Raw genomic sequence first — 12,956 nt, forward strand, 5'->3', positions numbered from 1 at the left:
AATTGAAAACAATTGCAGAAACATTTCTATTGGTCTACAGTTTTTTAAGACATCAGTTTTGCAAAATTTACACTTTTTGGCTAAATTTAAATCAACTTTGCCCTTTCAAAATTACCTCTTGACTATTACAAAAGGCATTAAAACCAACATGCACATTTGTGTCACTTGGTATCTTTACTTATTATGTGTCAGCTGTTAGGACACTGAACACAAATGCAAAACTATTCTTCTGACTCACCCAGCAGTCAGGCCAGGTCAGTCCTACTGTCTCCAATCTAGAAATATAAGGAGTTAAAAGATCTTTCTGATACAATGGGAACTATGTGACAGATGGTTCCCTGCAGAGAAGAACATTAGGAAACATTTAGGATGAGGGTTCTGTTTCTTGGTGTTTATATTAACAATATACTTTTTTTCCCTATAACATGTGGCATACACAGAATACATCAGTATGTGAGCTGGTATGAAAGGTGTATGGGCATTAACTCATACATGGCATTATCACTCCTGCCATGGAAATTTTTAGTAAATTTCACAGCAGAAGTTTGGGGAGAAAAAACAGCTCCATGCTCACGGTGTTTGCAACCTGCTGCAACTGCGCCCCATGTGCCAGGCAGCAACACCACTTGGTTTGGGGGCCTAATCAAATGTGATTTTACAGCCCTTTCTAAGACTTCACTGACCTTATTCAAATTCACTATTTCTGTTATCCCACTTCGTGGCAAAACTGTACCTTTACTCCTGAGTAATGCGGCCATCCCAAACACATGTCCTTAACCTCAATAAATCCGGCCAGGCCATTATGTATTCTGTTTCTCTCTCATGCACACCTATGATGTCATTAATAATGTATTCTGTGGGGAGGACTCAAGCAAGGGAAACCACACTTGTTAAATATTTACCATTCATGAGCTGGAGAAGCCAATCAGTAGAAGGGCCTATTGTTAATACAAATCAAACAACCAGGTAACCCCAGCTACCCAGAACAATAACCAAAAATACCAGCAGGTTCCAGCCATTGCTGCCCATCCCCAGCCATTTAGCTGTTTACATTGCAGCAGCATTTGAAACCCATTGCAAAGGGTTTAGCTGAGGCTACTGCCCCCCTCCCCAACTCCGAACAACACTGCTCCCCCCGCCCCCCCCCCCCGCGCTTCGCTTCGCAGTGTCTCCCCCCTCGGGGGCTCGAGCCGAGCAGCATCCTCGAAGCATCTGAATTCCCTCCTCTGGCTGTGATTGGAAGCCAGCCCCGGGCCGAGCTGCGGATTGGCTGTCGGGGGGTGGCAGTCAGCGCGCAGCGGGGGTGGCGGTGGCTAGCGCTCCGGCTCTCCGTGAGCTTTGCTGGAGCTGCGGCTACGGTCGCTGAGTGCAGCCGGGGAGGGGGCGTCAGCGAGCGGAGGGGAGCGAGTGGCGGCGCAATGGTGAGCCCCCCGGGGGCTGCGGCGATGGGCACTTTCCATTCTCCCCAGGGTTGCCCTGTCCCCCGCGCCTGCTCGGATTACGGCCCTTGCTATAGCCGGGGAGAGGGAGGCTGAACCAAGAGATGGGCTGGGCGCGGGGCAGCGGCGGTGGAGGGGAGGGCAGGGGGGCTGACGTGGAGGGCCGGGGGGGGGTGCAGAAGAGCGTGCACCCCCTTGGAAGGCAGATGCCCGAGGGGTGCTGCGCTGGGGGGAGGCGGCTCAGGCTGGGGCTGGCGCCCCGCTGTGGGAGCGATGCTCGGTAGGGGATTTTCTCCCACGCATAATGATCGGCCCCATAACGCACCAGGGGATGCAGGCCGGTGGGGGGGGGGGGGAGGGTTTGCTGGTCTCCTTCCCCCGGCCCGCCCGCAGCAAATGACTGCGCCTCCGCACTGCTCCTATAAGCGACCCCTTCCCAGTCTGTCCCCTGCCCCCCTCTTGGCTACTCGCACCCGTGACTGACCCCCCTGCTTCGCCCCTTGTCCGCAGTACGGATTCGTCAATCACGCCCTGGAGCTGCTGGTGATCCGGAATTACGGCCCGGAGGTTTGGGAGGACATCAAGTAAGTGCCGCCCCCGGCTCGCTGCGAGGGGTCCCGGCTCGCTCTGTCCAGGAGCCGCCTCCCCTCGGGGCAAGATACGCCCCCCCTTACCCCTGCTGTTCGCCCCGATCCGCCCCTGGCCTGCCCCCGTGCGGATCGTGGCTCCCTTTCCCCGTAGGGATCCCCCCGCCTGGGCACTCTGCGCGGCAGCCGCGGCTGGTTCCCACGCTCCTGTCAGGGCGGGAGGGAGCCGAGGCAGCCGCAGCAGCCCGGGGGACACGGGTCAGGGCCGCGGGGCGAGAGGCAGCTCCCGGCTCGCTGGCGCTTGGTGAGCAGCATCGCCCGGGTTCGTGGGAAGGAAGGAGCAAGGTCGGTTCCACCGACTCAGCAGCCTCCTGAATGGGCCGATCCGAGCTCAGTTGCTCGTGGGAATGTTGCAAACGCGCCAGCAGCCTCCAGCGCTGATTCCAGGCTGAGCTCCCGGGTGAGAGTCCAGGGGCTCCAGCGCATCCCCGCTCGCAGCCCGATCCCTTCTTCACACAGCGACAGCTGAACTAGCCTGAGTGCAGTGAGGGACACGATATATGTACCGTGTAAGGAAAAAGTGTTTGTTTTTACTCTTTTCAAAAATTAGCCATTAGTTTGTAAACAAAGTGTTAAGTGTTTTTAATCCCCACTGTGTACAGTACAGTTAACATGGTCCCATAAGGCAGCCTTACATTTTTCAGTGTCCATCCACAAAAGTGTGCAGCAGGAATTGCATAAACCAAGCATCTGATGTGTATGTTCAAGTCAGGGTATACATAGGGCAAACTTCTTCACAAGCATTGGGTGTTTTGCACACAGCCCTTTTGATTGCACACTTTTGCCTCTGGACTTGTAGTGGATATTGCATACACAACTTGTTAATTATACAGAGTTGTATACTTCTGTCTGTATCTATGAGTAGTCTTCAAAAAGTAACCTCTTACTCTGTCATGGTTAGCACAGCATTTTCAAATTCATTCAGGATAAGCTCCATTTAAGCTTAGTTGGGGCTTGACTTATTCTCCCTCCATTGATTTAAATGGAATTACCCCAGAGATGAAATTGACCTCAGCTGCTTATGGATCCTCAGTGTGGTCCCATTTTGACTCTTGGGTAAAGTAACAGACATTGTCTATGTAGGGGGTTCAGACACCACCTGGGAAGACTCCACTAACATTCTGGTGTCAGATCACTGTATTTGGTAGACACAACAATTAAATCTCTTGCAAATTCCTGAAGGACTACAAGTGGAATTTGTAGTTTATACATTCTTAATTCAAAACACAAAATACTATATAAAACTGACATTAACAGGTTACTTTCACCCTGAACTTGAAATAAGAAAAATAGTTATACAAAAAGAAATATTGTGTAAAATAGCTAGTGTTTTCCTGTATATTAATATTATCAAAGATATTATATCTTTCTTGAGCCCAACTCCTTCTGCTTGATCCTCCAAGGAAGGCTAAATTTAGTTTGAGTGACATTAGTCTGTTTCCAAGGAAATAATTATTGTGTCAAAATACTGATTGGTGATTTCACTGCTGGATTGGACAGAAGTATCGTTTGGGTTGTGAGGAACAAACCTCTGTTTAACACAAATACAGTTACTTTGATACTTAACCAAAATCTTAAGAAAAATAGGTAAAAGACATGATTCTGCATTCATAAATTCATGATATAGTTTTAAGTTTGCTTTGTAAGACATTTCTTCTTTAACTCTGGGCTTAATGATAACGCTGGATCTTAGAAAAGCAGATGAAAATCAGAATGTAATACTTGGGCACGATGTGTTATTTTAAATGAGGAGTAGGATTTTTTATGTTTACCTCAGTTACTTAAGGGTATAGTCTGCCTTTCAGCTGGCACTCTGATTTCCTTAGTGTTATTTAAATTTTTTTGTGTGAAGAGTTATTAAGTAGTAAATTGAAAAGATCTGTGTTCATCTCAGAGCATGCAGAACATTGTTTTCTTTAGATTCATCAAGATTAAATGTGCCATTGAATGAAGCTTTGCCTATAGAAATGGAAGAGAAAATCATTGATGAGTTTTTGATGCTGCTGTAAGAGTGACATTTTGCTGGCACCATTATCATCAAAACATAGACACAATTACAATTTAAGTCTCCACTCCTGGCCTACAAACAGCTCTTCAACATTTCTTTGCAACCACTATCAGCCTCATAATTTGGGTTATTGAAAAACGAGGCGTGCAAATGACGCACAGTGTAACTCTCAGGAAGATTAGGCCTGTATTTTGCATCCACCTATAAAACAGAATAGACTGAAATCGCATGCTTTGTACAGAACAAGGGATTCTACAAAGAGACACTAAACTAAACTTGTAAAGCAACTGAAGTAGGTTTTGATGAGACTTGACAGATTACAAACTGGTGATATTACTGTGGAAATCTGGCTTGATTTTTAATGAATAACTGGAATTACAAAAGAATAATATTAATAATAATAAAAAAAACAAATTCAGAGAGCTCTGGAACCTTGCTTTACTGAACTAACATGACAGGTGCCAAATAAAAGGTCATAGGTTGAACCCAGAAAAAAGACAGAAAGGCTGAAATCTGGCTGATGGAATGCAATCCTGAGTTATAGACCCTCCATTGGTTTCCCCACCTTAATATTTACAGTAGCTAATTCTACTTCTATTTTATAAATGTTCTCTTCCTGGTACTCATAAAAATCAGAACGTGTGTTTTTTCAATAGTTTCCTGGCACAGATCATGTCACCTTCCCTATATGGACTCAGCTGAGTATGTTGAGATAGGAGAGTAATGTGCACATGGGGAAAATTCTCCATGAGGTTGATGGACATTGCTGCAGCAGATTGTCCTTAAAATACAGTAAGCATGTTCCTAGATAATATTTTCCTTTGCTTACTAAAAGATACATGGTCTGTGTCATGCTTGCCATTTTAATCCACTTTTTCAGTTCATTTCTTCTGAAGAATTTGACTCTGGATATGGGACAGATTATTAACTGTATGCAAACCAGTGTTGTATTATTCTGCATGCAGGGGTTTTATTGATAAATAAACTGATATGTAGGGCTCTAGTTCCTTTTTATCTTTAGAGGCTTTTGGGGCTTTCTTCCCCTTCTCAGAAGAAGAATAGATTTCAGACTCCTTGTTTTTATCATTGTTACACGTAGAAGGCCATTTCAGGTCTGGTTTGGCCATTTATACCTTTCTCTAGTTACCTGCTATGAGAAACAAATGAGCTCATTGGGATTTATCCCTCTGCTGTCATGGGGTTATCTTCATATTCGGGTATGTGTTTTCATCTTGGTATACAGGAATTTAGTACTATGAGAATTGCTACGCTTTGCACTGAATATTTAACCCATAATGTCTGTAGACAGTACCAACCTGTTATTTTTGACAGTCTTTCATATGTTTCTTGTGTGCACTGCAACTCTAACTGCCAAACAGACAACCACCAATGCCCAAAAGCTCTTTATTGTCCTTTATTTTACATTAAAGAGAATTTAATGTCAACACATTAAGCATATTAAAAAGACATGGATCACTTTGAGATTTCCTGCAGAACAGATGTCACATACAGCTGGGCCACATGGCCAGCACACCTGGAAACTTCCTGGCATCTCTCTCCAATGCTAAGTGTTTAACCACTTAGAAGCCTTAATCAATGAGCAGGGATGTACTCTTTAAACAGGTGCACGTGAGTTTCAGAAGCCCTAAGACCATATGGGATTGTTGGAGGCAATGTTTCCAGTAGAGAATATGTAAATTGTTATCTATCCTGAGCTTCCACCACTGTGGTTAGGCTTTGAGTTGGATTATCTTTAAACAAATCAAAGGTGCCTCTGTGGCCTCCAGTATCTGGTTTTTGGCCAGGCTTGACGCTCAATCTGTGACACTTTGAGTGAGATTTCCAAAAATAATATGAGTTAGATTTTAAATGTCTTATTAAAACACACAGCAAAGCTCTTCATCACAACAACAAGTTCATTTACAGTCTCCTTTAAAATAAATACAGAATAAGTGATCTGCTTCCCAAATAGCAGGTCTTGAAATACCTGGCTCTGTGAAATTAAGTCAAGTGTGTTACCTGGAGGTAAAGACAATTATTCAGATAAAATCTTTGTCTTCTTTCTGTTTCTATGATAAAGGCTCCCATAAAACAAGGTTACATGACCTGGTGAGTATAGAAAAAGTAGACCAGATGTTGAAGCCTGTCCTGACTGCAAAAGGCTGCTGCTAAACATTTGGTGATACCATACTAGACCCCTAGAAAAGAAAATCTAAGAACCAGTGTGTGTCACAATATGTACATAGCAAGTGGTGGCATGTTACTGTGACCCCAGGAGCCACAGTTCCCTCCTTGCTCCCCACCTTGATTCAGGGATGGGAGGGGGGGAGAGAGAAGAGGTAGTAATTTGCTTTCCCAGTGCTCAGCATTTGAAATGGAGCCAAGGCTCCAGACATTCCCTGCCCTTCTTTGCCCACCTGTTGTGTGGTGGGGAAATAAATGGATGTATGACCTCTGCTTGCCCAGACTCAAGGTTTGGGTTGCCTGCCAAACAGTGGTTTTTCCTCATCTAATAGTCCTTTGCATGGTAGACCGAGTTACAAGTAGCCCCAAATTAAGACTTAAACCAATCTGCTCCTCCCCAGAAATGTTAAAAAACTTCCTAGTGTGAACTGATGTGATCTTTCCTGAGGTGTTTTGTGGTGATGTTACCATTCTGCCATTGATCCGTGAGAAGGCTAGTGTCTCACATTTTCAGTGCTGTTTCTCAGCCAACTTTGAAAGCCTCCATACCACCCGATAGCTAATATTTTTGCCTGAAATTCCATCATAAAAACTGCTATACTATTATTTAACTGGAATTTGAGTTGAAAATTAGATGGACTATTAATTATTACAGATTCCACCAAAAGGGGTCTAATCTGATGCCAGTCAGAATGGAGAATTCTTAGTAACGTTGCTAGGAGTCCTATGCACACAGCAGCAAAGGAGAAAAGAAAAACTTTCAAAATGAATTTATTATTAATATTGGCAGTAATAATAACACCTAGGATCCCTAGTCATGGCCTAGGACTCCATTGTGCTAGGTGCTGTACAAACCCAGAACAAAAAGTCAGTCCCACTTCAAATCGCTTAGTGAGCATTTGAACTATAGATTGATCTTGCAACTTTTCTGTCTGTTCACTGGAAGGGCTTCAGAGGATCTGTGCTGACGCTGGAGCCCTTGAGAAATTCCATTCCTCCTAGGGTGTGAATACTAGTGAAAAGTGCACTGTATCTGGCTAGCACTGATGGATTGTGTGGAGGTAGGTGTGGGTTGGCAATAGGGCACCCTCATGTCACAACAGTCAATACTCACAATTGATGTGATGATTATCGCAACAACAAACAGTTGTGAACACTTCAGAGAAATGACTTTAAGTAAGGAATAAGCTGTAAAACCCAACCTTTTTTTTATATACCAGTGCATAAGCAGTAAAGAGTAAGGCACAATGCAGTATTTATTACACACACATAACTATGCTACAAGGACATTATTAAGGTTGCAAAGTCAAGAAGTCAAAAGTTAGGAAATGCCAGTGTTAAGGCTGCCCATGTAACCTCCCTTGTGCATTATGATAGTCTTTAATTATATAATCTCATAATATTTTTTCCACAGGACCCCAGCCTCATTCCGTGCACATGACAGATGGTACTCACTTAATGAACAGCTATTCAATATTTTGTTTTCTCCTCATTGTTCAATGTGTGGCCCAACCCTGATTTACTGCACCTTATTCAAATCCTTCCCTGAACATGGAATTATTGATTTCCTCATAGGCTTTTCTTACCACTATATTAACTGAGTGCCTCACAAACATTAATTAATTTATTTTCACAAAACCCTTGGGAAGTGAAGGAGTTTTATTACCTTGATTTTACAGATAGGGAGTTGAGACAGAAATTGAAGTCTAAAGTTTCCGCTAATTTTGGGTGCCAAATTTGAGACCCCGTAGGATCAGATTTTTCAGTGTACTTAACATTATATGGGTTTTTATATGTTCAAGCTCAGCTCCCATTGACTTCCATTACTGCTATGAGTGTTCAGCGCTTATGCAAATCTCAAACTGGGCATCCAGAAAATTAGGATTATACAATGAATAACCACCTGTAAAAAGTTTCATTTTACTTACTTGCTAGTGTCATATTCTGTGACACAGGCAGGGAGAGAATATCATTCCCAGGGGCAGCATTCAACAGCTTTAACCATGACACCTTTCTGTTCTCTCACTGTAATTTCTTGCCTCTTTCACTGGACTTCCAACTTGTGCAAAAAATAGAGCAGGAGTCTTACAGACAAGTCCCCTTTCTTATGACATAACACTGTTTCATTCCCAGAGCAGATACATCTTGTCTACTGAATGAGGTAGGGGTCCTGTTTGAAAAAATAGTATGTGATAACGTAATTAAAGGTTGCACAAGTGGGGGACTGGGGGAGGGAGGAAGAATTAAAACCCACTTGTACATTCAACCTTAATTCTGGATTTTCCTAACTTTTGAGAACTTGACTTTGCAACCTTAATAATATTATTTCAATATATTTTGTGTGTGTAATTTCCCAAGTTTTTAAAAAGCAAACTGAAAAAACCAGAAATTCTATCATGTGACATCATATTGGCGCCTCATGGGTCAACAGCAGGATTGGCATTGAACAAACCTCTGCCACTTGAGTTAATGGAGTAACTGATAGCAGTAGTAGGTTGTCATCCTCTAGATGGGGGTGATGCCTGTGGGCTTCACAGCTATTTGCTGACATCTGAGAGATGGTGAGACTCAGGAATCTTAAATTCTATTCCAGTTTCTGGAAAAGAGTGTGCTTTTTGTGCAGCAGTTCTCAACCGGGGATCTGCGGCCCAGTGTGGGTCCACGAGCCGTTTCAGGGAGTCTGCCAGGCAGGGCTGCTTGAAGCCCTGAGCCCTGGTGCCGGTGGATGAAGCTCAGAGTCCTGGTGTCCCATAGGGTGGAAGCCCTGAGCCCCATGAAGGGCAGGAGCCTCCCTATGGTTGAAGCCTGGAGTCCCCGCATTCCCCTGCTAGGACATAGAATTTTTTATAGCATGTTTGGGGGCTTCTGAAAGGAAAAGTGCTCTAGTGGATTTATACTCCTCTACTCATTCTCCCTCAGGTTGGAACTCTTTTGCCTCATCCCTTCCAACCTGTTCCTGTTCCAGGCCTGTCTCTACCCCACTCTGGTTCCTTGTCACATCCCATTTTTACATAGCAAGTCCGAGATTGCACCACTTACGTTTCTGATCCTACTCCCTGTCTCCTTGCACAGCAAGTCCTAGTCTCATGCTCTCTGGGCCATGCCCCTTGCACTCCCATCACCCACAAACTCCTTTCCCCCAATTTCCTTGCCCACACAATCCCAGTTCCTCCCTTCCCCCCTAGACCCTTCTTCAGTCTACCCGCTCCTTTCCTCTGGCTCCTAGATTCTTATAAATAAAAGTGTCAGAGTGCCATAACTATTCGGGAACATTTTCAACGGCACAACTGGTGGTTAGGTACCTAACTCCCATTAAAAGTTAGACACTGAAAGTCAATGGGAGTTAGGTGTCTAACTGCCACTGGTCCTTTTGAAAATGTCCTCCATTAAAAGTTAGACACTGAAAGTCAATGGGAGTTAGGTGTCTAACTGCCACTGGTGCTTTTGAAAATGTCCTCCACTTTTCAAAATCAGAGAATCTGATCTGTTTTCTATGTTTGAAGTTGCTGTAGCACAGAGTTGTATAAAATAATCATTGCAACTTCTAACAAGCATTCTACTTAACAATATTTTAGTTTAATTTTTGTTATTAAATGTGACATCTATTGGATTTTCGAAAGTCACATAATTTCATGAGAATTTTTGGTGTAGTAAAAAGTGTTTTTATGCTCCAAAAAAAAGAACAAATCATATAATAATTCTGCGGTGTTTGAGATGTGACAGACTACAAAATGAATATACTAGTCTGGCTTTTTATTGGTGTGGGTGTTCATTTTAGACTATCACCTTATTGACCACAGGTGTATCTGCTGAGCTTTGTAAACCCCCCCCCCCCACTTTTCTGTGTTGGCAAATCCTGTGAGAATCAAGCCCCAGCCCAACATTTGGGAGTTGAGGCAGGGCAGGGTGGGGAGTTGGGGGTGGAAAGCTGTGTAGTTTAAAGACTTAGGGTATGAGCCTGCACTTTGCTTTCAGTTTGTTTTTTTTAACAACCTAGAAAATTACACACAAAAAAGGTGTTAAAACAGCATTATTAAGGTTTCAAAGTTAAACATTCAAAAGTCAGGAAATGTCAGAATTAAGGTTGCCTATCGGTCTGATTGCAGAAGTGCTGAGCATTCAGAGCTGCAACTGAAGTCAACAGGAGCTAGGCTTTGAACATATAAAGTGCTATATAATGCCAAGTATTCTGAAAAATCAGGTCCTAGACATCTCAAATCAGGCATCCAAAATTAGTGGAAACTTTTAACCATAATCTTTTTATGCTTGAGTTGCCCATTTGTAAAATGGGGATAGTACTGTCTGCTGCCTTTCTTAACTGTGGTATTGTGATGATAAATTCATTAATGTTTGTGAAGTGCTCCTATATTATATATTATAGTGATGACCCCATAGAAAGGCCCATGAGGAAATTACTAAGTCTTTATTCAAAGCAGAGTTTGAATACTGTGAAAAAAGTAAGGCCTGAACCACACATTGAACAATGTGGAGAAAACAAAATACCGAATAGCTACGCAGTAATTGAGCACCATCTGTCCTGTGCACTGAATGAAGCTGGGGCCCTTTGGAAAAAACAGTATGTGATCATGTAATTAAAGACAGCGTCATAACGCATATGCCATATTGCACAGGCAACCTTAATTCTAGTATTTCCTAACATTTTAGTTTTTGACTTTACAATCCTATTAATAATCTTATAACATAGGTTTTTACATATCTATGGTTTCAACAAAGTAGAAGGGTGTGTGTGTGTCTCTCTCTCTCTTTCTCTTTCTATATATACACACACAACCCTTTCTGCATTGTTGAAACCACACTTGGTAAAGGTGTGAGTGGAGTATTAGCATGAAGGTGACTCAGGGAGACTTGAAAGAATGTACTTTGGAGCAGACCTTACTTACTGATGCTCCAGAGAACAGAATGTGTTCCCCTTCAGTGCATGCTTGCAGCCAAAGCTCATCATGCTTGTCAGTGTTTTAAATTAGCCATTTTGTGGCAGTATAGCAAACCGGTAAATGTTCCTTGTAGATGCCTCTTGTCCCCTAAAATCTAAGACTTAATTTAAAAAACTTGTTTCCAAAAGTGAAGAAAACCTTAAAAATGAACCAGATGTAGAACAATGCAATGATGTTTGCCCAAGGCTGCAAGAAGTGATATGGAAAGAAAGCTGTGAAAAAGGCATGAACAGCCCCAGTTCATTTACAGAGGGTCATCTGCTCTGAATGACAACAGTTTATATAATTACATTGTGAACAGTTTCACTGCTGTTTAAAGCACATAAGACGAGATGAACAGTCATATTACCTAGGCTATAAACCCTTTGGGGCAGGGACCGTCCTTTTACTATATGTTTGTATAATGCTTAGCACAAAGGGGCCGGAGTAATAATAATAATAATAATAATAATAATAATAATAATAAATAAATAAATATGAAGCTCTGCACAATCTTCTGTGAGTCACATCTCATTTAGGAGTTATGAGTGGGTGGAACTTGTCAGAGTCCCACCACTGATTTTTTGAGCCTGAGCCAATGTGTTATCTTGTCTCCTAGTTGGTGTTCTGTTACACTCCAGGGAAGAGGCTCTCTACTTCCAGCCTTGTATGCCCATACGCCCATGTAGCTGAAGGAAGAATATTTGCCTGTAGAACATAAGAACAGCCATCCTGAGTCAGACCAGTGGTCCATCTAACCCAATGTCCTGTCTCTCACAGTGGCCAGTCCCAGCTTATGGCAGTTGGAGGCTTTGGGACACTCAGAGAAAGAGTTTGCATTCCTGACCATCTTGGCCAATAACCATTGATGGACCTGTCTTTCATGAACTTATCTTATTCTTTTTGGAACCCAGTTATACTTTTGGCCTTTGCAACATCTCCTAGTAATGAGTTCCACAGGTTGACTATGTGTTGTATGAAGAGGTACTTTCTTATGTTTGTTTTCAGACCTGCTGTCTATAAATTTTATTGGGTGATCCCTGGTTCTTGTGTTATATGAAGGGGAAAATAACACTTCCTTATTCACTTTCTCCACACCAGTCATGATTGTATAGCTCTCCATCATATCCCCCCTTTGCTGTCTTTTTTTAAGCTGAACAGTCCCAGTATTTTTTCATCTCTCTTCTTATGAAAGCTATTCCACACCCCTAATCATTCTGGTTGTCATTCTCTGTACCTTTTCCAATTCCAATATATCTTTTTTTGAGATGGGGCTACCAGAACTGCACACAGTATTCAAAGTTTGTAAATAGCTCTGTAAAGATCAAAGGCATTGCATACTGTGATGGGGCAAGGCCAGATGGCTACAGTAAAGTACTGAGGAACAGGTATGTTAGCCCTAGGCTAAACAAATCCCTAGGACCGTGGTAACCAAATGGCAGTTGCTCCAGGTTAATCAAGGCACCTGGGGCCAATTAAGATCTTTCTAGAAGGCAGTGGAGATAGCTGCTTTGATTAGAACATCTGCAGCCAATCGGCAGGCTAATCAGGGCACCTGGGTTTGAAAAGGAGCTCACTCCAGTCAGGCAGGGAGGAGCCAGAGGAGAAGGAGTGCGTGTAAGGAGCTGGGAGCAAGAGGCACAAGGAGCTGAGACTGAGAGGGTGTGCTACTGGAGGATTGAGGAATTATCGGACAATCAAGCATTATCAGACAGCAGGAGGAAGGTCCTGTGGTGAGGATAAA

At 43.1% G+C, this 12,956-nt stretch overlaps 1 protein-coding gene across 4 annotated transcripts in view; it reads left to right on the forward strand.

Moving 5' to 3' along the window:
• Positions 1 to 12,956, forward strand: part of GUCY1B1 (guanylate cyclase 1 soluble subunit beta 1) — a 139,624-nt gene that overhangs the window by 76,526 nt on the left and 50,142 nt on the right. For 2 of the 4 annotated variants that reach the window (XM_050946448.1, XM_050946450.1), the window contains exons 1-2: positions 1,298 to 1,421; positions 1,950 to 2,023. The exons of the other annotated variants lie outside the window; for them this stretch is intronic. In XM_050946448.1, the coding sequence (XP_050802405.1) occupies positions 1,419 to 1,421; positions 1,950 to 2,023 (77 nt within the window). In that variant the 5' untranslated portion in view covers positions 1,298 to 1,418. Of the gene's footprint in view, positions 1 to 1,297; positions 1,422 to 1,949; positions 2,024 to 12,956 lie in introns of those variants that run through there. 4 annotated transcript variants of the gene reach the window in all.

Source organism: Gopherus flavomarginatus, chromosome 3 (assembly GCF_025201925.1).
Source record: "Gopherus flavomarginatus isolate rGopFla2 chromosome 3, rGopFla2.mat.asm, whole genome shotgun sequence".
Classification (NCBI taxonomy): domain Eukaryota; kingdom Metazoa; phylum Chordata; order Testudines; family Testudinidae; genus Gopherus; species Gopherus flavomarginatus.